This window comes from Budorcas taxicolor, chromosome 17 (genome assembly GCF_023091745.1).
Source record: "Budorcas taxicolor isolate Tak-1 chromosome 17, Takin1.1, whole genome shotgun sequence".
NCBI lineage: Eukaryota > Metazoa > Chordata > Mammalia > Artiodactyla > Bovidae > Budorcas > Budorcas taxicolor.
In genome coordinates, this window is record NC_068926.1 from 64,186,271 (window position 1) to 64,205,380 (window position 19,110).

Genomic DNA, 19,110 nt, shown 5'->3' on the forward strand with positions numbered 1-19,110 from the left:
AGACATGGAAGTTCTCATGATAAGTCCAATTAAAAGCACAATGACAGAAAAAAAAAAATGAGACACCATGTTGTACACAAGAGAATGGCTATAAATAAAAACTTAGATAATAAGTGTTGGAGAAGATGTAGAAAAATTTGAAACTTCATTCACTGCTGGTGGAAATGGAAAAATAGTCTCGCAGTCTCTCAAAAGGTTAAACTTAGAGTTACCATATGAGCTAGCAATTCCACTCCTAGGGAAATACTAAAGAGAGATCAAAACATGTTCCCACAAAAATATGGGAACTATTCACAGTAGCATTATACATAATAGCTGAAAAGTAGAAACAACTCAAATGTCCATCAACAGATGACTGGGTAAACAAAATGTGGCCTAGTAGTACAGTGGAATAGTATTGGTAATAGCCAGGAATAAAGCGCTGGTACAGGCTACAGCATGGAAGAACCCTGAAAACATTATGCCGAGTCCAAGAAAGTCTCAGGGCACCAGACAGTGTACAATTCCATTTATATGAAATGTCCCGAACAGACAAATCTACAAAGACAGAAAGCAGATTAGTGGTTTCCGAGGGCTGACAAGTGTGAGGAGAAATAAGAAAGGAAGCTAATGGGTACAGGGTTGGTTTTTTCATGTGTGTGTGGCCGGGGGGATGATAAAAATATTCTAAAACTGACTGAGGTGACAGCTGTATAATTCCCTATTTTTGCATCATGTTCAAAATTTTACATAATAACATTTTAAAATCTCAGAAACAATACACACACCAGAACTAAACAAAACTAAACAAACCAGCCCTAGAATCTGTTGTGTTTACCAAGAGTATAGACCCAACCTTAGGACTCAAAACCCTGCCAATCCACAATGGGTGTGCTGCTCCTGGTACAGAAGATGCCCTCTGAGAGTCAACTGGTATGTCAGCACTCAACAAACGTGGGCAGTCAGCTGACTGTGCACAGAGACCCCAGAAAGTCACAAAAGCCAGATGCCAATGTCAGTCCGCACACTCTGGTTCCTGCATGAATCTTAAATAAAGCCTTGCCAGAAAACATCAGGCACTGGTGGTGTACTTACCTGGTGCTCACAGTGTTTGCAGACCATGTTACTCGTGAGTCGTCCGTGAAAAGGATGCTGAGACTTCCAGTGGTTGGACGCGGGATGCGGTGACCCTGAAACACAGAACACCTTCGGACAGGCCACCTCTAGCTCTTTGGCACCAACCTCAAAATTCACCCTCCTTCTTAGTACGTGGTACAAACACCCTCTTCAGAGAAAAACGTTTCTGGGCTTCCCAGGCAGTCCATTGGTTAAGACTCCAGGCTTTCACTGCACAGATATTGGACCTGATCCCTGGTCAGGGAACTAAGATCCTGCATGCCATGAGGCAAGGCCGAAAGAAAACAAAGGCAGGAAAAAAAAAAAAAAAGACTTCTGAAAACATCAGAATGAGCAGGTTCTAAAGAACTGGGGTTTGGAGGGGTAGGATGGGGGTTAGTGGAATAATCACAGCGGAGTGGTGTGCCAGTTAGAACCACAGGCAGAAGACAGGCCAGCCTGGGCTGGGTCCTGGCTTTGCTTCTTTAGTCACCGGCCCAGAGCCAGACTTCATGTTTATAAGCCTCAGTTTTCTAGAAATGGGGATAATTATGATCCCACTATGCCCCACACCTGGGGCTTCCCTGATGGCTCAGCAGGTAAAGGATCCGCCTGCAACATAGGAGACATGGGTTCAATCCCTGGATTGGGAAGATTTCCTGGGGAAGGAAATGGAAACCACGCCAGTATTCTTGCCTGAAAAATCCCGTGGATGGAACAGCCTTGTGGGCTACAGTCCAATGGGGTCACAGAGCCAGACACGACTGAGTGACTAAGTGCGTGCCCCACACCACCAACTTCACAGAGCAAGCTTCTGTGAGGTATTATGGTGACTGGCACACAGCAGGGACCCAAAAGATAACTGTTCTCATTACTACCAATGCGCAAAGGAATTGACATGTCATTTTCTTAAGAAAACAATGATTTCCTTCTAGGGAGGCCTGGGATCATTTGCAGGAACAGCTGGCCACAGTGGAAACGCTGAGGACATGGCAACTTCGCCTTGTTAAGTTACAGGACCAATTCAAGAAGGTAGAGAGACCACCGTCTGAGGCAGAAACAGGTCCATTAAGCAGAAACTGAGCAGGACTCGGCTGTGATGGAACACTCGAGGTGCTCACTGGGGGGACGGTTTAGAGCTGTTTCCAAAACACAAGTTCCTCTCAAATGCACACACTCCAAGTCGGGATGGATGTCACCGGAAAAAAAACATTCTTTTTAGAAAACGTAGAGCAAATTACTGTCCTATCGAAAAGGTACACATCTCACATGTTACAGTTAAAGGGAAACGACTACCTCTGGTGCGGCAGGTGATCTGTCTGGGAGTTATTTCTGTCTGCTGCTGCAGGGGAAGAAAGAGAAAGAGGCTGAAAACCCTACTGCTCTCCCTCTGGCCACCCACCCTCAATCCCCTCTTAAATCTCTCATTTCTGTCCTGACTGCCCTGTTCAAAAATCAACTTTGAGCTAAGCTTCCTAAAAGCAGCCTTAACTGTGCTCTCTGACTGATTTCTGTACCTATTCCTTCACCAAACGCAACTGAACACCTTTCCTCTCTGGAATATCTGCACCCCCCTCCTTTGACTGGTTAACTTTTATCAACTCCCTAACATTTAGAATGTGCCAGGGAAATGAGATTCATTGAGCATTCTTGTGGCTCCTTGCTCTCCTGTATTAAAAGGGAGGGGGGGCGGGGGGAATACACTCTTTCCTCTCAAGGCCAATGCAAATTGCACCAAGGGATTGCTTTCAAGAACTTCAACACTGCTAAGCACAGTCACTGCCTGCCAATTGTGACGTTTCAGACCCTCCCCCAGCCTCACTCCCACTATTGGCTTTTGATCGAATTTTACTTTTCAGTTTAAAGTTGTAGGAAAATCACACTTGTGTCCCCTGGACCTGCTCGATGTGCACAGACCACACTGGATGTACTGTGAGTGTTAACGGTTTACCTCCAGGGAATGCACATCAAACAGATGTGTGACCCGGGGCTGGCGGTCCCGCTCATCCTCCAGTGACGAAGTGATCACGTGGAATAACTCGTGGGCGTCCTGTCAAGAAGGCAGAGCACTCTTCAGAGTGGCTGGGCAACGTCAGAACCACCTGCCGTGCGTACCGCCAGGTAGACCCTCTATGGCTAAGCTGGGTAGTTTGCTTTCCAGCTTCTCAAGACTCAGTGCGTTCAACAGAAACGGCTATAAAAGTGGCTGGCTGACCTGATCACTAACAGTGAAGGTGTGGACCAGGTCCTATGCTAGATGCTCTGATGTGCTCAGAGAGGAAGGGAACCACAGACAGACGTGCTTTGTCCCCCACCACACATCACAGCGCCATGCGGCTCAGTGTCAGACCCTGGAAACACTCCCCAGGAGCATCTGGGACCCAAGGGGGTCCTTGACAGAAGAGCAGGACTTAAGGAATGTGGATAAAGAATGTCACCTGTCACATCAGTAAACAAAGGATGGTGTGGCCACCAGACCAGCGGCCCTGCAGTCGCCCCCACTGTGCACCCTGAGGGGATTCAGGATGGAGAAAAGCAGGATATGGGCCCGAGATAGCTAAGGTGCACACTGAAGGAATGATTTCAATGAGCCCAGATGTGTGCATCTTCCCTTACGTAGAAAAGTACTTAATTCGTTAACTTGGGAAGTCCAGTTTTTCTTTAATTAACAGTAATCTTTCGACGTTCTGACTACTGTGTTTTTTTTTTTTGCAAACACTTGATATATCCTGGCTCCTCCCTTACCTCTTCAGAGAAGCCTCCAGAGCTATCTGAGAGGCTGTCTCCCTGCTTAAGGACTGCCTTCAGTATGCCAGTCAAATAAAACCTGATTCTCAGCTGTAAGGTAGTACGTTTTTGTTTTCAGCCAACAGGTATCTGATGTCCTGAAGGACTAAAGTCCAGTCGCTCTCTCAGTTTAGAGAAATGTGAATTGTAGCTAAATAATTCCAGTTACCAGAGGAGGATTACAAAAGTAGCTTCTAAACGGAAAAATATTTCGACATGTAATGGATTAGTCAAGAAGCATCATGAGAAAGCAGAGATACTCTCAACATCCTGTTTAAAAAGTAACACACACGTGGCTTCCAATTAAAGTGGAAATGGAGACCATCTTTAAAGAAAAGGGGAGTGAGAAAGACTTCCCACCTCACTTTCCTGAGTTTTTAAATGCCTCTCACTTCAGCCCCACAGTTTGGGGAGCCCAAAGGCTCTGGTCCAGGGGATGGACAGTGGAGGCGGCAGCGGCCAGCACAAAGCAGGCCAGGGCCAGCCTGGAACACTGGCGGACAGGAGGAGGCGCTGCTGGAAGTGTGCACCCACGGGGGTGAAACCGTCGGTCCCCAGACCTTCACGCTCTCAGCCCCAGCGCTGTCCTCCGGGGAAGGGGAGGAGGAGGTAGAGCCACTCACCTCTCTCTGAAGGCCTCACATGTCCCCATCAGCCACTGAAGTGGAGAGTCACTAGAGAACTAAAAAGATCTCCCCGCCTTGGCAAAAGTGTGCCTACGCCCTGTCCTGTGAAACTTCTCTGTCCCCAGTCACAACCTGGTCTCAGGACACTCAAGCTGTCTGAAACGTCACAGAAACATCCACGCAGGCCTGGCCACTAACTGCGAAGTCAGTGCTGGCATTTACTCCTCCTGCTGCAGCGATGCAGCTGTTTCTAGAGCTCAGGTCCCAGCTCGTGAATGGCAAGGAGTCTCCGAGGAAACCTGTTTTGAATATTGTGTTCACCTGCTCTTCAAATGAAGAGATCTGCCATCGGTACATTCTTAAGACGTCCAACAAGCAGCTTGCATCCAAGACCTCTTCGTCAGTGACCTCTTGGCAGGATAAAGCTGGAATCAAAAGAGGCAACACAGTTATTAAGTGAACCAACACAACAACTAGCCAAGAAAACCTGTGCAGAAAGATGTGTCAAAGCTAATTAAAACAGAAGGACTGGAAAATTCACCCTGGAATTATATCTCTTTTGTTACTCTTCCTTGTAGCCTTACCCAGTTAGGATGTTGGTAGACACCTGGAGTTTGCTGAATGAATGTAATTTTTCACGCGGCCGCAGCATTTAGTAACCGACTTTCAGATATCTGAATTACTATCATCAACAGAAACTTACTGTTGCAAGATTCATGTTGAATAAAATGATTTTAACTCTCAACTTGGAGGGACAGGAGGGCCCTTAAACATCCAGCTGGTCCCACCCTACACTTTCTGCCTATCTCCTTCTCTACAGGACTGTCCCAGGACCACCAGGCCTTGTTTGCGTTAGAGTTTCTGACTCTTGCTACAAAGCATCAAGCTCTATGAGGGAGCCTGAAAGAGTCCTCTGAATGGTTTACTTTTCTTTTTTCTGTCACTGTTGTTTCTGGTCACGCCACCTGGCTTTTGGGATCTTAACTCCTAGAGTAGACATTGAACCCGGCCTTCAGCAGTGAAAACACAAGGCCTAACCCCTGGACAACCAGGGATTTCAATCTGAGTAGAATCAAGCCTAACAGATACACATAAAAGTTTGATAAGCTTATGAATTTATACTGCAATTAAATCTACATCAGGGGTTGGCAAACTTTTCCTGTAAAAGGTCAGCTAGTAAACATTTTAGGCTTTGCAGGTCTCTGTAGCAACTACTCAGCTCTGCCACTGTAACACAAAAAGCAGTCACAGATGACAGATAATATGTAATATTATATAGATATGCAATATTATAAAGATGGTATGTAATAGTATATATTACATAGATATATAAGTAATATTACATAGATAACATGTAAACAAATGGACATGGCTGTGTTTCTGCTGCTACTGCTAAGTCACTTCAGTCGTGTCCGACTCTGTGCGACCCCATAGATGGCAGCCCACCAGGCTCCCCCGTCCCTGGGATTCTCCAGGCAAGAACACTGGAGTGGGTTGCTGTGTTTCAATAAAGTTTTATTCACAAAAACAGGTGGCCCACAAATTTGGCCCCAGGGCCAAAGTTTATTGATTCCTGATCCTGACCACCCTCTTCCCTGAGCATATTATTAAGGACCAATATATCACACTGAATCAGCACTGCCATGAGATAAAGAAGATAAAAATATAGGAGGAGCCTGCCTCTCAGTGCAGTTTCTGGGAGTTCAGTGACTCTCCAGATAAATTAAGCCGGTGTTTCTTCTCTGTGATTTGCAGTCAGTGAACTGGCAAGATGGCTGTGACCCTGAACACTGCCACCCCACGCATGTCGAAGCATGGCTGGTGACCTGAGGAGAAGCAGCAGCCTGGACAGCTGGTAGCCAGTTACTGGTGCAATAAACCCTGGCGTCAGACCCTTACCCTACCCGTCTGAAAAGGTATTATTCCTTCCCTCTTCCTCCTAGAGCCCCAGGCAGCCCTGTTAGCTTTTGCCCTCCCAAAGAACATCTGAACGTCCCCTTTAGCCCAGTTCTGCCTACAACACTGTGGGGCAACGCGGCAACGTCTACTCATTTTCCTGTCTCACAATCCAGCAACCTGACTTTCTCAGGATCTGCCCAGGGAAACAAGTGACTGTGTGCTTGACAGCCATGTACAAGGAGGTTCACTACAGCCAGTTTATCTAGACAAGGCACCAGAAGCCAATAGCTAAGTGGACGGGGGACGTGGCACAGCTGCAAAGGTGCATGAGGTTTTGCAAACCACGTATGTGATACGGGATTAAGAGTCAAAATATATTAAAAAAAAAAAACTCTTAAAAACTCAAAAACAAAGATATAGAAAACTGATTTCAAAAATGGATGAAAGATTAAAATAGACATTAAAAAAAACATATAAATGGCCAATAAACACATGAGAAGATGCTCAACGTGACCTATGATTAGGGAAATGCAAATCAAAGCCACAGTGACATCACTTGCACACCTACTGAGGTGGCTGTTATCAGAAAGACAGACAGTAACAGGTGCTGGTGAGGACTTGGAGAACTGGAACATCTGTGCAAAGGGAAGGGAAAAGGCTATAGCCGCTGTGGAAAGCAGTGTGGTGATGCCTCAAAGTATTAAATGAACTGCCATCTGATCCAGTGAGTCCCCCCAAATCAAAAGCAGGGGCTCAAACAGATATATATGTCCACCAACGTCCACAGCAGCACTATTCACAATGGCCAAAAGGCAGAAACAGCCTAAATGCCCACTGACCTATGAACGGGTAAACAAAATGCGGTGTGTACATAATACACACGCACACGCACACACTGGAAAGTCGCTCATATTCAGCCTGTAGGAACGACCTTCGGACACATGCTCCAGTGGGGATAAGCCTCGAACACATCAGGCTAAGTGAAACAAACCGGGCACAAAAGAACAGATATATTGTATGATTCCACTTAAGCAAGGCACACAGTCAAACTGACAGACAGAAAGCAGACCAGCAGTGACCAGGGTCTGGGGGTAGTAGAAAATAGGCAGTTACTGTTTAATGGATGTAGAGTTTCAATGCGGAGATGAAAATGTTCTGGAGATGAACAGTGGCCACGGTTGCCCAACAGTGTCAGTATACCTTTACTACTGAACTCTTTACTGCAAAATGATTAAGATGCTACCTTTTAAGTTGGGAATATTTTATCACAATTTTTCAAATGGGCAAAGGATATGAGCTAGTAGTTCACAGAAGACAAAATACATGAGAACAGTAAATTCAGAAAAAGAAAAAAAACAGTGAATGAGGGAGAGATATGTGTATGAAACGGCTATTTCTCTAATGCACATAAGATTATTTGGTCATAAAAAAAAAAAACAAAGAAAATAATATACCATTTCTGTGGGCAGGTAGAAATGCAGTTAAATGCACAGAAATAGTCTGGAAGGTTACACTTCTCTTTTGCTTCGGGAAGGAAGGAGGGGAACAGGGCTGGGATAGTGGTAAAGAGAACTTCAGGCCTCTCTGTAATGCTTTAACTTCTCACAAGCAGAATTTATTCAGGCTTTATCACGAAATTAAAAATTATATTTATAAAAACCAAAATAAAAGACACTGGGCTGGAAGGAGCACAAGCTGGAATCAAGATTGCCGGGAGAAATATCAATAACCTCAGATATGCAGATGACACCACCCTTATGGCAGAAAGGGAAGAGGAACTAAAAAGCCTCTTGATGAAAGTGAAAGAGGAGAGTGAAAAAGTTGGCTTAAAGCTCAACATTCAGAAAACGAAGATCATGGCATCCGGTCCCATCACTTCATGGCAAATAGATGGGGAAACAGTGGCTGACTTTTTCTGGGCTCCAAAATCACTGCGGATGTTGACTGCAGCCATGAAATTAAAAGACGCTTACTCCTTGGAAGGAGTTATGACCAACCTAGACAGTATATTCAAAAGCAGAGACATCACTTTGCCAACAAAGGTCCATCTAGTTAAGGCTATGGTTTTTCCAGTGGTCAAGTATGGATGTGAGAGTTGGACTGTGAAGAAAGCTGAGTGCCAAAGAATTGACGCTTTTGAACTGTGGTGTTGGAGAAGATTCTTGAGAGTCCCTTGGACTGCAAGGAGATCCAACCAGTCCATCCTAAAGGAGATCAGTCCTGGGTGTTCATTGGAAGGACTGATGCTAAAGCTGAAACTCCAGTACTTTGGCCACCTCATGAGAAGATCTGACTCATTGGAAAAGACCCTGACGCTGGGAGGGATTGGGGGCAGGAGGAGAAGGGGACGACAGAGGATGAGATGGCTGGATGGCATCACTGACTCGAAGGACATGAGTCTGGGTGAACTCCGGGAGTTGGTGATGGACAGGGAGGCCTGGCGTGCTGCGATTCACGGGGTCGCACAGGGTCGGACACGACTGAGCGACTGAACTGAGCTGAACTGAAGAGGCAGAAGCAGAGCAGGCAGCATGTGGCAAGAGGACGACGCCTAACCCTCTGTTGTGATAGCACCCAGCCTGCGTTAGGACACCCATGTGGACATGCCAGTTTTTCACAGTCTTTGGGATGGTAATCTTTTTTGTTTTTAAACAGGGCAGTAAAAGAAAAGAGTTTCAAGTTGCCTCTTATGTAAAAGAGAACTTGCTTTTCATAAAGGTTTCTGGTCAAGGTGAGATTATACCTCAGGTTAAGCAACACTCAGCTAACTGTTTTCAAAATCCAACTTTTTTTCTAATAATACACAATCATTATTGAAAGTTTTAGTAGGTTTTTTTTCATCTTTTAAAATTGTCACCTGTACCATACCAAAATATCCATGGCTAATGTTTTGGCCTTTTTCTGTCCACCCTTTATCTGTGTACATTTTCGGTTTCCTGAAGTCAAATTATACCATATTCTGTATCCTGCTCTTTTAAACTTAATAAGATAGCCGATGCCTCCTCCCAAATTAAAACTAAAACTAAAACACTTCAGAAAGATGATTCTTAATGGCTGTGTAACATTCCATTGCTGGCTTAATCACCCTACTGCTGGATAACCACATTCTTCCCTTGCTCCCCAAACCCCCATTACACACGGTGGTGGAAGTCTTTGCTCATACACTCGGCCATCCATACCCACTTGTTCCATATCCTCAGAGTCTACCAACCAAAGATTGAAAATACTCAGGGGAAAAAATTCCAGAAAGTCCCCCAAAGCAAAACTTGAATCTTCCAGGCACTGGCAACTATTTACATGGAATTTACATTGTCTGACACGACTGAGCGACTTCCCTTTCACTTTTCACTGTCATGCATTGGAGAAGGAAATGGCAACCCACTCCAGCGTGCTTGCCTGGAGAATCCCAGGGACGGGGGAGCCTGGTGGGCTGCCGTCTATGGGGTCACACAGAGTCGGACACGACTGAAGCAACTTAGCAGCAGCAGCAGTACATCGTATCAGACATTATAAGTAATGTAGCGATTATTGAAAGTTGATGGGAGGATGTGCACAGGTTATACACAAACACTACGACATTTCACATCAGGGGCTTGAGCATCTGCAGGTTTGGGTGTCTGCCTGTAGGGGTGTACAGATGCTGCAGGAGGAAAAACCAGTTCTACAGTTAAAAAAAAAAAAAGTGGTTAAAAACAAAATGAGAGGAAGCAACTTAGATGTCCATCGACAGATGAATGGATAAAGTTGTGATACATATATACAATGGAATATTACTGAACCATAAAAAGGAACTGAGTCACTTGTAGTGAGGTAGATGAACCTAGAGCCTGATACAGAGTGAAGAAAGAAAGCGAGAAACAAATACTGCATATTAACATATATCTATTATGAAATCTAGACAAACGGTACTGATGAACCTATCTGCAGGGCAGGAAGAGACACAGACGTAGAGGGTGGGCTTGTGGCCACAGCGGGGGAAGGAGAGGGTGGGACGGACTGAGAGAGTGGCACCCACATACACACTGTCGTGTGTAAAACTGACCGCTAGCGGGAAGCTGCTGCCTAGCGCAGGGAGCTCAGCTCAGTGCTCGGTGACGACCCAGGGGGTGGACTGGAGAGTGGGAAGATGGAACTCAGGGCTGGAAAGGAGGCTCAAGAGCAAGGAGACATCTGTGTGCATGTGGCTGATTCGTGCTGTTGTCCAGCAGAAACTAGTACAACGCTGTAGAGCAGTTACACTCCAATATATTTTTTTTTAATGAAGTTAGATTGGTGGCTTCCTAAAACTTTTACCAAGCCCATGTACACGGTGGCTTTCCAACCTCAGGGCTAGTACGGGGCCATTCCCAAACTTGCCTGCCCTGGGAACAAACTCCACTCCCAGCTAGTATAGATCGCAGTCCATTGAACTACTAGGTCAAATGGTCCTGGGTGTTTTGCAAGCTGCTACTATGTGGTTCCAAACTGCCTTCCGCCAAGGCTGTCCCAAGTGACACCACTAGCATGTATGAACGTGTCACCCAGGGGCAGGTCAGGATTGTAGATTTGCTTTTGAATCTTTGCTGACAGGCCAAAAAGCAGTACCTCACTACTATGCTATTAATATTTCTTTGATGGTGGACACAGTGAATATTTACTTTGCTTGTTTTATTTGTTAGATACATCCTATGTGTTAGTCGCTGAGTCATGTCCAACTCTTCTGGGACCCCAAGGGCTGGATTGTAGCCCACCAGGCTTCTTTCTCCATAGGATTCTCCAGGCAAGAATACTAGAGTGGATTGCCATGCCCTCCTCCAGGGGATCTTTCTGACCCAGGGATCAAACCCGGGTCTCCTGCATTGCAGGCAGATTCTCTATGGTCTGAGCCACAAGGGAAGCCCAGATATATCCTGTCTCTACCTAAATACAATCTGTATTATTGCTTTTGTGAATTACCTCATTTCCTAGGGTAAGATACTTTTTTTTTAACCTTGATGTTTTTGAAACTGGAGTACTTCTTACAATCCAAATGCTTAAATGGCAGTGGGGTTTTCTTTCCTTCCTTAAAAAGCTATTACTAAACTGACAATTTTTAAAATAAATGATTACATCTTTGATTTAAAAAAAAAAAAACAACAGCCTGAGTGTATCTATTGGGCCCTTAGTGCTTTTTTCATAAGAATGTGTGTGATTTTTTTTCCTACAGGAAGGTTATTAACCCTTCGCCTGCCATCTGGGCTGCTGCTTTGAAAACGCACACAATCCCCTTTCCATTTCCAACTCAGTACCTTTCAGGAGGTGCAACAGCGTCAACGATAAGTACTGGTGTTGCGGGGGCTCCTTGTGACTCCCAGTGTACTGGGTGGTGAACTCTTCCAGCCACTTGATGAAGGTGGGGCAGGCGGACAGGCCCTGCAGCAGGGAGTTCATGAAGCAGGTGTTCCCCAAGTTGACAAGGCCAGGCACAAGCCCTAAGTGAGGGGGAGAAGAGAATAGCACATCACAGTGGACCGGCTCTTTGTTCCTCTCCCATCCGTGTCCCAGAGCTCCTGCACCATGGCCTTGGGCTGGAGACCCCAATCTCAGAAAGCCCTCATCCACAGAGCCCAGGGGGCCAAGCTTTCCGTCCCAGCCGAGGCCTGGCCCTAACGATGCTCCTTCAGGAGATCGTAGGCTGCAGAAGGGCAGGTCCTGGCCACATGGGACTTGTGAAACTCACCAGAGCACCACAGTATCTGGCACAGCCTGGCTTACATTAAATGTGCAGAAACACTTAGTAACCTCTCTCTCTCTTTCTCTCCCTCACTCTCTCTCTCTCCTTTGTTAAGAAAGCAATGTTTCTCACAACAGAAGAAAACAATCGTTTTGTTCTTGCTCCCTCAGGACAATGATTTTGTTCTTATAATCAGTGGAAAAGACACTGCTCCTGCCATTCTGATCAGTCTTTCTGCAAAGAGATTAACAAGATCTGACATACTTCCCTCTTCTGCTGAAACTGAAAACAACAAAAACAAAATTTTTATCAAGAAAGTTCTCAAACATCCACAAAAGAAGAACAGATATCTAATGAACCCCAATAACAACCATCCCCAAACTGAACAATGATTCAGGATGGGGTGGGAGGTGGAAGGGAGGTTCAAGAGGGAGGGGACACATGTATACCTATGGCTGATTTATGTTGCTGTATGTCAGAAATCAGCACAACATTGTAAAGCAATTATCCTCCAATTAAAAATAAATAAAATTTTAAAAAATGATCAATATTTTGCTACATCTGTCCCTTTTATATATTTATTTTGGCTGAATTTTAATCAATATAAGTAGAGCAACATTGACAAAAGGGGGCATTTTTAAAAATAAGAAAATAGATTTTTTTGTTAATGAAGAAATGAACCTGAAACATTTACTAGTGACTAGCAGCCATTTGGTGAAAGCACAAAGGCATCACACAATTAGGCAGCTGTACAGCTGAAAAACACAATGGCCATAATAATGAGGACGTTTAGACAATTAAACCACTTGAAATTTCTCATTACGAAGCATGTCTCAAACTCATGCCCTTAGTGGGGGTGAAATAGAAATCTTTTTACTACAGGATATAAAATAATGAGTCATTAAAATTAACTTCTGCTTAAAAGCAAATACTGTTGACAAAATTGAAGACACAAGAGAACCATACACGTCCTCCCCCTTTGGTAATGTTTTTGAATAATGAAAGGTTTGGGTCAAGTCTACAGACTATGACGCAAAGGCTTCATTCTTACCTTTTCTACGCTTCTTTCTTTCTGTAATGGGACCCCAAATAACATAGATTCCTGCTGCAAGAGCAGCGGCAATTCCACCTATAACACCCCAGTTCTTCATGACTTTGTATCTAAAAAGGAAAATAAGTTGACTGTCTTTCCTCATGACAAATACAACACGTGTATATATAGGGACAGGTACACAGATATAACATTTCATCAAAGTAACCCACTGGCCCACCAAATACTTAGCTTTCAAATTAAAGTAACATGCAGTATAGGATATGTCTTGAAAATCTACAGACACAGATATTAGGATTTAAAACCTAAGTCAGAGCAAAACCTCCCCAAGCCCCACCTCACTCGAGAGCGGGGCCCAGGGCTTTCCTCCTGCTGTGTCCCTCATTCTACTGCCATGCTGGCCACCGCCCCAGCCAAAGCCATGCTCCTGCCCCAGGGCCTTTGCCTGGCTGTCCTCTCTGCCCGGGGTGCTCTTCCCCCAGGTCCCACTTCTTGGCTCACTCCCTCCCCTCCTTCCTTTTTTAAAATTATTTTTTATTTTTTTTCCTTGCCATGTGGCATGGAGGCTCTTAGTTCCACAACCAGGGATTGAACCTGTGCCCCCTGCAGCGGAAGTGCAGTCTTAACCACTGGGCTGCCAGGAAAGTCTCTCCCTCTCACATCTAACAAACTATTAGAACCTGCTCTCGTGACATTTTACCCCGCTCTACTTTTTCTTTTCACCATAGTGCTCTCCACTTTTCAACATAACATTCACTGATTCACCACGTTTATTTTCAGTCTCCCTCAACTAAAATGCAAAGTCCCCGTGGACAGGGATCTTTGTTTTACACACTAACATATTCCAAGTGCTTCCAAGTGTTTAGATCACACAGTAGGTTCTTGACAGTATTTACTGAATGATTGGAGAAATACAGAAATGGATTTATCTTTTAGGTTATTAAATGGGTGGGAGATCTTTATACAACAGTATAAAGATAGATGTATAAAGTATAAAGATAAATAGATGTATAAATAGGTCTTTATACAATCATATAAAGATCTTCTAAATATTTATTAAATGTTAAATATTTCTTCATTTGAAGCTTGACTTCAACACTGAAGTTATTCTTTTACTACAAATAAAGAAATTTCACCAGCAGTTTAAAACACTGTCTTCACATACAGTTATGTATTTCCACTAAATAAGGCAAACAATATATATAGAACCTATGCAGGAAGTGGGGGCTGAGGGTAGCCACAGTGCTCAGCTCTGAACCTGGAGCCCGTGGGAGGAGGGCAGACAAAGAAGGCACAATGGGACCCTGGCAGGACTGGGGACTCATACTGTCGGAGGTCCTGACAGGAATGGGGGAGCTCAACAAGACTGGGAGCCTTAACAGCTTAAGGGGTGCTGATTGGTTTAGGAGCCCTTGCAAGATAAGGAGTCACTAATAAGGGATACAGACTAAGGGATCCCTGGCAAAACGAGGGGGGCGGGGCGGTGAGAGGAAGAGGGGTACTGACAAAATGGGGTGGGGGGACACTAGCAAGCTCGGGGTACTCTAACAGGGTTGTGAGAATCATGGCAGGTTTAGGGGGCTGGGCAAGGTTTGGGAAACCTAGCAGGCCAGGAACGGACATAACTGGGGAGCCCAGAAGAACTGGGGGTACCCTGATAGGATGAGGGAGTCCAGGAAGTCCTCCGAGGCGCTGAGAGCTCCGAGAGGCCACTCACGGAATTCGGGGCCTTGACAAGCCTGAGTCTCCCTGGAAGTGCTGGCGACAGTGACAGGGTTGGAGGAGACACTGGCAGGTGGAAGGACGGGGGTGGAGGGGGCACTGATAAAACTGGGGGCCCAGCAGAACCGGGGAACGCGGACAGAATCGGCGTTGCCTTGAGGCCCTGGAGGCCCGACACCCCCACCCCCGCCGCAGGGCCTGGGCCTCCAGCCCTGCCGACGCAGACGTCTCCGGAATGCCCACTCCGGCCCCGGGGACCCTGACTGGAGCGTGGAAGAGCCTCCACAGGCGCCCCGGCCCCGGCCGCCCCGGCCGCCCCGCCCCCCAGAGCTCACCTGACGGCGGCCCCGGTCCGCAGGAAGCGCTGGACGGCCCTGTCGGCCGCGGTCATCGCCGCCGAGGCCCGGGAGCTCAGCATCGCGGCTGCGCGGGAGGCGAGCCGCCGCCCCCGCCGCTGTCGCCGCGGCCGGACCCAGGCCTCCGGGGGCTCCCAAGGCGGCGGAACCCGTGGCCAAAGTCCCAGCTCCTCCGGGGAGGGTAGACCGAAGGACGGCCTGCCAGAAGAACCGGAAGTAGCTCTCACCGGAAGACTAGAGTCGAAGGACCACAACTTGTACTTCCTTTTCCCCCTTAGCAACGGATGTCGGCGTCGGTTACTAAGGGAGGCCCTGTGGCCTCCGCTTGGTTTTAAAGTTTAGTTCGGGCCCCGTTCTTATATACAAATGTCCCATTTGCAAAAGGGACCCTGGCTCACTTTTATTTTTCGGTGTGAAGAGGGCGATTCCCTCCTGAAAGCGGGATCACAACTTGTCTTCGGAGTGGAAACAGGTCTCAGAAGGGCCTTTAAGGAGCGTGTGGACCATCCTGACGGCATCTATAGATTAATCAGACCTTGAATAATAACAGCCACCAAACCTATTGTTTAATTCAGTGCATTGCTAAGTACTTCACATGCATTATTCATATTTAATCTTCGCACTTATCCACATTTTACATCCCAGGAAACGCAAGAAATTCAGAGAAATAGTAAGTTTTTGACACAGGTGTAAGTGGCGGAAACAAGATTGTCAGGCAAATCTGTGTCTCAAGAATAGCACTGTCCAATAGCATATATGGAAGGCCATATTTTAAATTTTCTAGTAGCCACATTAAAGTGAAAAAAACAGTAGATTACTTTTATCAGTATCTTTCACTTGCCCCAATATGTTCAAAATACTGTCATTTGTATGTAGAAATTCTTAATGAGATAATTTACATTCTTAGGGAGTGGCAACCCACTCCAGTATTCTTGCCTGGAGAATTCCACAGACAGAGGAGCCTGGTGGGCTACATACAGTTCTGTTTTCAGTTCAGTCATTCAGTCATGTCCCACTCTTCGTGACCCCGTGGACTGCAACATGCCAGGCTTCCCTGTCCATCACCAACTCCTGGACCTTGCTCAAACTCAGGTCCATCCAGTTGGTGATGCCATCCAACCATCTCATCCTCTGTCATCCCCTTCTCCTCCTGCCTTCAATCTTTCCCAGCATCAGGGTCTTTCCCAGTGAGGCAGTTCTTTGCATTAGGTGGCCAAAGTATTGGAGTGTCAGCTTCAGCATCAGTCCTTCCTAAGTATATTCAGGACTGATTTCCTTTAGAATTGACTGGTTGGATCTCCTTGCAGTCCAAGGGACGCTCAGGAGTCTTCTACAACACCTCAGTTCAAAAGCATCAATTCTTAGATGCTCAGCTTTTTTTATAGCCCAACTCTCACATCCATATATAACTAATGGAAAAACCATAGCTTTGACTAGGTGGACCCTTATCGGCAATGTCTCTGCTTTTTAACATGCTATCTATGTCGGTCATAGCTTTTCTTCCAAGGAGCAAGCGTCTTTTAATTTCATGGCTGCAGTCACCATCTGCAGTGATTTTGGAGCCCCCAAAATTAAAGTCTCACTATTTCCATTGTTTCCCCATCTATTTGCCATGAAGTATGAGACCGGATGCCATGATCTTAGTTTTTTGAATGTTGAGTTTTAAGCCAACTTAAACATAACTTAAACAACATACAGTTCATGGGATCACAAAGAGTCAGACATGGCTGAGCAACGAACACTTTTCACATGTTTGTACCAAATACCTCGCCATTTGCACCAGCTGTTTTTCATGTTCTCGACAGCCGCGTGTGACCAGTAGCTACTACACTGGATAATATTGGAGCCAGAGAGAACTTGCCCTCCCTTGTAATCAACTCCCCCAACTCCGGAGCAAGTAATTGCAACTGCTTTAGTAAAGAAATCAATGTTTTGGTTCAGTGATTCTCTAAATTTTTCATCTCAGGACCCTAAAAATTATAAAGCTTTTGTTCATGTACACTATATCTAATTATACTTACACTACTAAAAATTAAGACTGAGAAATATGGAGCATCCTGACTAGTACACTGGGTTTCACACTTCCTTTGTCTATAAACATAATAATTGAAACCTCTTGCCAAACATTTGCTAGCGGCTAGATCCTTGTGCTGAATACCTGTGTGCACTGTCATATTCCATCCTCCCAACAAACCCACCAAGTAGGTTCTATTAAAATTTCCACTTCAGGGAACTTCCCTGGTGGTTGAATGGTTAAGAATCTGCCTTGCAATACAGGGGGCTTGGATTGAATCCCTGGTCAGGGAACTAAGACTCCACACACTGCAGAGCAACTAAGCCTGCCCGTGGCAACTACTGAGCCCATGTGCCTCAAAGAAAGATACTGCATCCCTGTGGGAGAGTAAATGGGTACCATCTTCATCCTGGGCAGTTTGGACTATTTACAAATATGGCGAATCTGCATACCCTGTGATCCACAGAGTAATCTATTTATCACACACACACATAAGAATAAAGGTGTTTATTGCAGCATTGTTATGAATAATAAACAATGAGAAGAAATCTAAATACCTAGAAAAATTATAGTAATCCCATACAGTGGAATACTATATGCTATGAAAATAATACTGCAGCTCTTGTGTATTGATAAGGGAGATTCTAAGATTCATTGTTAAGGCAGAAACAGTAAGGTGCAAGGCAATCGAAGAGAATGCTTTTAATTGTGTGAGTATAAATGTTTATAAATATAGAGATAATTAAGAAACTGGAGACACTGCTGGCCTCTGATAAGGCAGCTGTGGGACTGAGGGCGACCTTTTGTCCTTGGGAATTTTGTGCCATGTGCATGCATTATTATTCAAAAAAGAAAAAATCCAAAAACAATTTAAAAACTTTAAACTTGAAAAGCATCATTAAAACACAGGGGTAGGACTTCCATGGTCGTCCAGTGGTTAGGAATCCGCCTTGCAGTGCAGGGGACGTGAATTTGATCCCTGGTCTGGGAAATAAGATCCCACATGCTGGGAGGCAAACAAGTCAGCGCAAGCCAGAACTACTGAGGCCTAATGCAGCAACAAAAGATCTCCTATGCTGCAACTAAGACCTAACACAGACAAATTAATACATTAATTTAAAAAACTACAGTGGGAAGACAGCAACAAAATTGATGTTCCTTCCTGTAAAAAAAAAAATTCATTAGAAGCTCATGAAAATTAAAAAAGCAGACCACTTAATAGGATAAACATGAGCCCAAATTTGTAAGAAGACATCTTTGTTTAACTGTCCCTGTGTCCAAAAATGGCTGGAAGGCTATAGTCCCCAAATGGTAACTCTGGTTCTCTCTTTGTGGTAGATCAGTAGTAAGTTTTATTTTCTTCTGAATGCTTTTCTTATTATCTGAATTTCTATCATGATCATTTATTTCTTTCATAACTAGAAACACTTTTAAGAGATGACTATATAAGTGTATCTCTATGCAGCGGCTCTAAACTGTTGCGACCTTTGTAACTGAAACCCTCCTTTTCTGGTAGGATCTCCAGTCTCCAGAGAGACCCCAAAACCCAGTTTTTAAGCTCGCCTTACCTCTCAGGTACTCACAATAAACCCACATTTAAGCCTTCCTAGGTAGCTCTTCAATATAAATGCTTTATAAAAATAATAAATTTGCAATAAATAATTGTGGGAATTGCTACCTAATTTGTGTGGTTGATCAATTCGTATTTCACATGTGTTAACTTTCTAAAACCAGCGAGCCCATAAAAGTTTCTAAGAACTCGTTTATGTTTTTTTGCGTGTCTCCTCCTATCTGCTGTGAATGTATATGTTGTCAAAGAGTGACTAGATTCCTGTTTCATTTTCCAGTAACAAAGAATGGCAGTAGTT

General features: G+C 44.9%; 1 protein-coding gene across 1 annotated transcript in view; it reads right to left on the reverse strand.

Moving 5' to 3' along the window:
* USP30 (ubiquitin specific peptidase 30) overlaps positions 1–15,338 on the reverse strand; it is a 23,803-nt gene extending 8,465 nt beyond the window's left edge. Inside the window, exons 1-7 of the mRNA XM_052654592.1 lie at positions 15,208–15,338; positions 13,151–13,260; positions 11,675–11,857; positions 4,830–4,933; positions 3,047–3,145; positions 2,392–2,437; positions 1,075–1,169 (exon numbers count right to left, since the gene is read on the reverse strand). Coding sequence (XP_052510552.1) covers positions 1,075–1,169; positions 2,392–2,437; positions 3,047–3,145; positions 4,830–4,933; positions 11,675–11,857; positions 13,151–13,260; positions 15,208–15,290 — 720 coding nt within the window. The 5' untranslated portion in view covers positions 15,291–15,338. The remainder of the gene's footprint in view (positions 1–1,074; positions 1,170–2,391; positions 2,438–3,046; positions 3,146–4,829; positions 4,934–11,674; positions 11,858–13,150; positions 13,261–15,207) is intronic.
* Between the last annotated feature and the right edge of the window lie 3,772 nt (positions 15,339–19,110).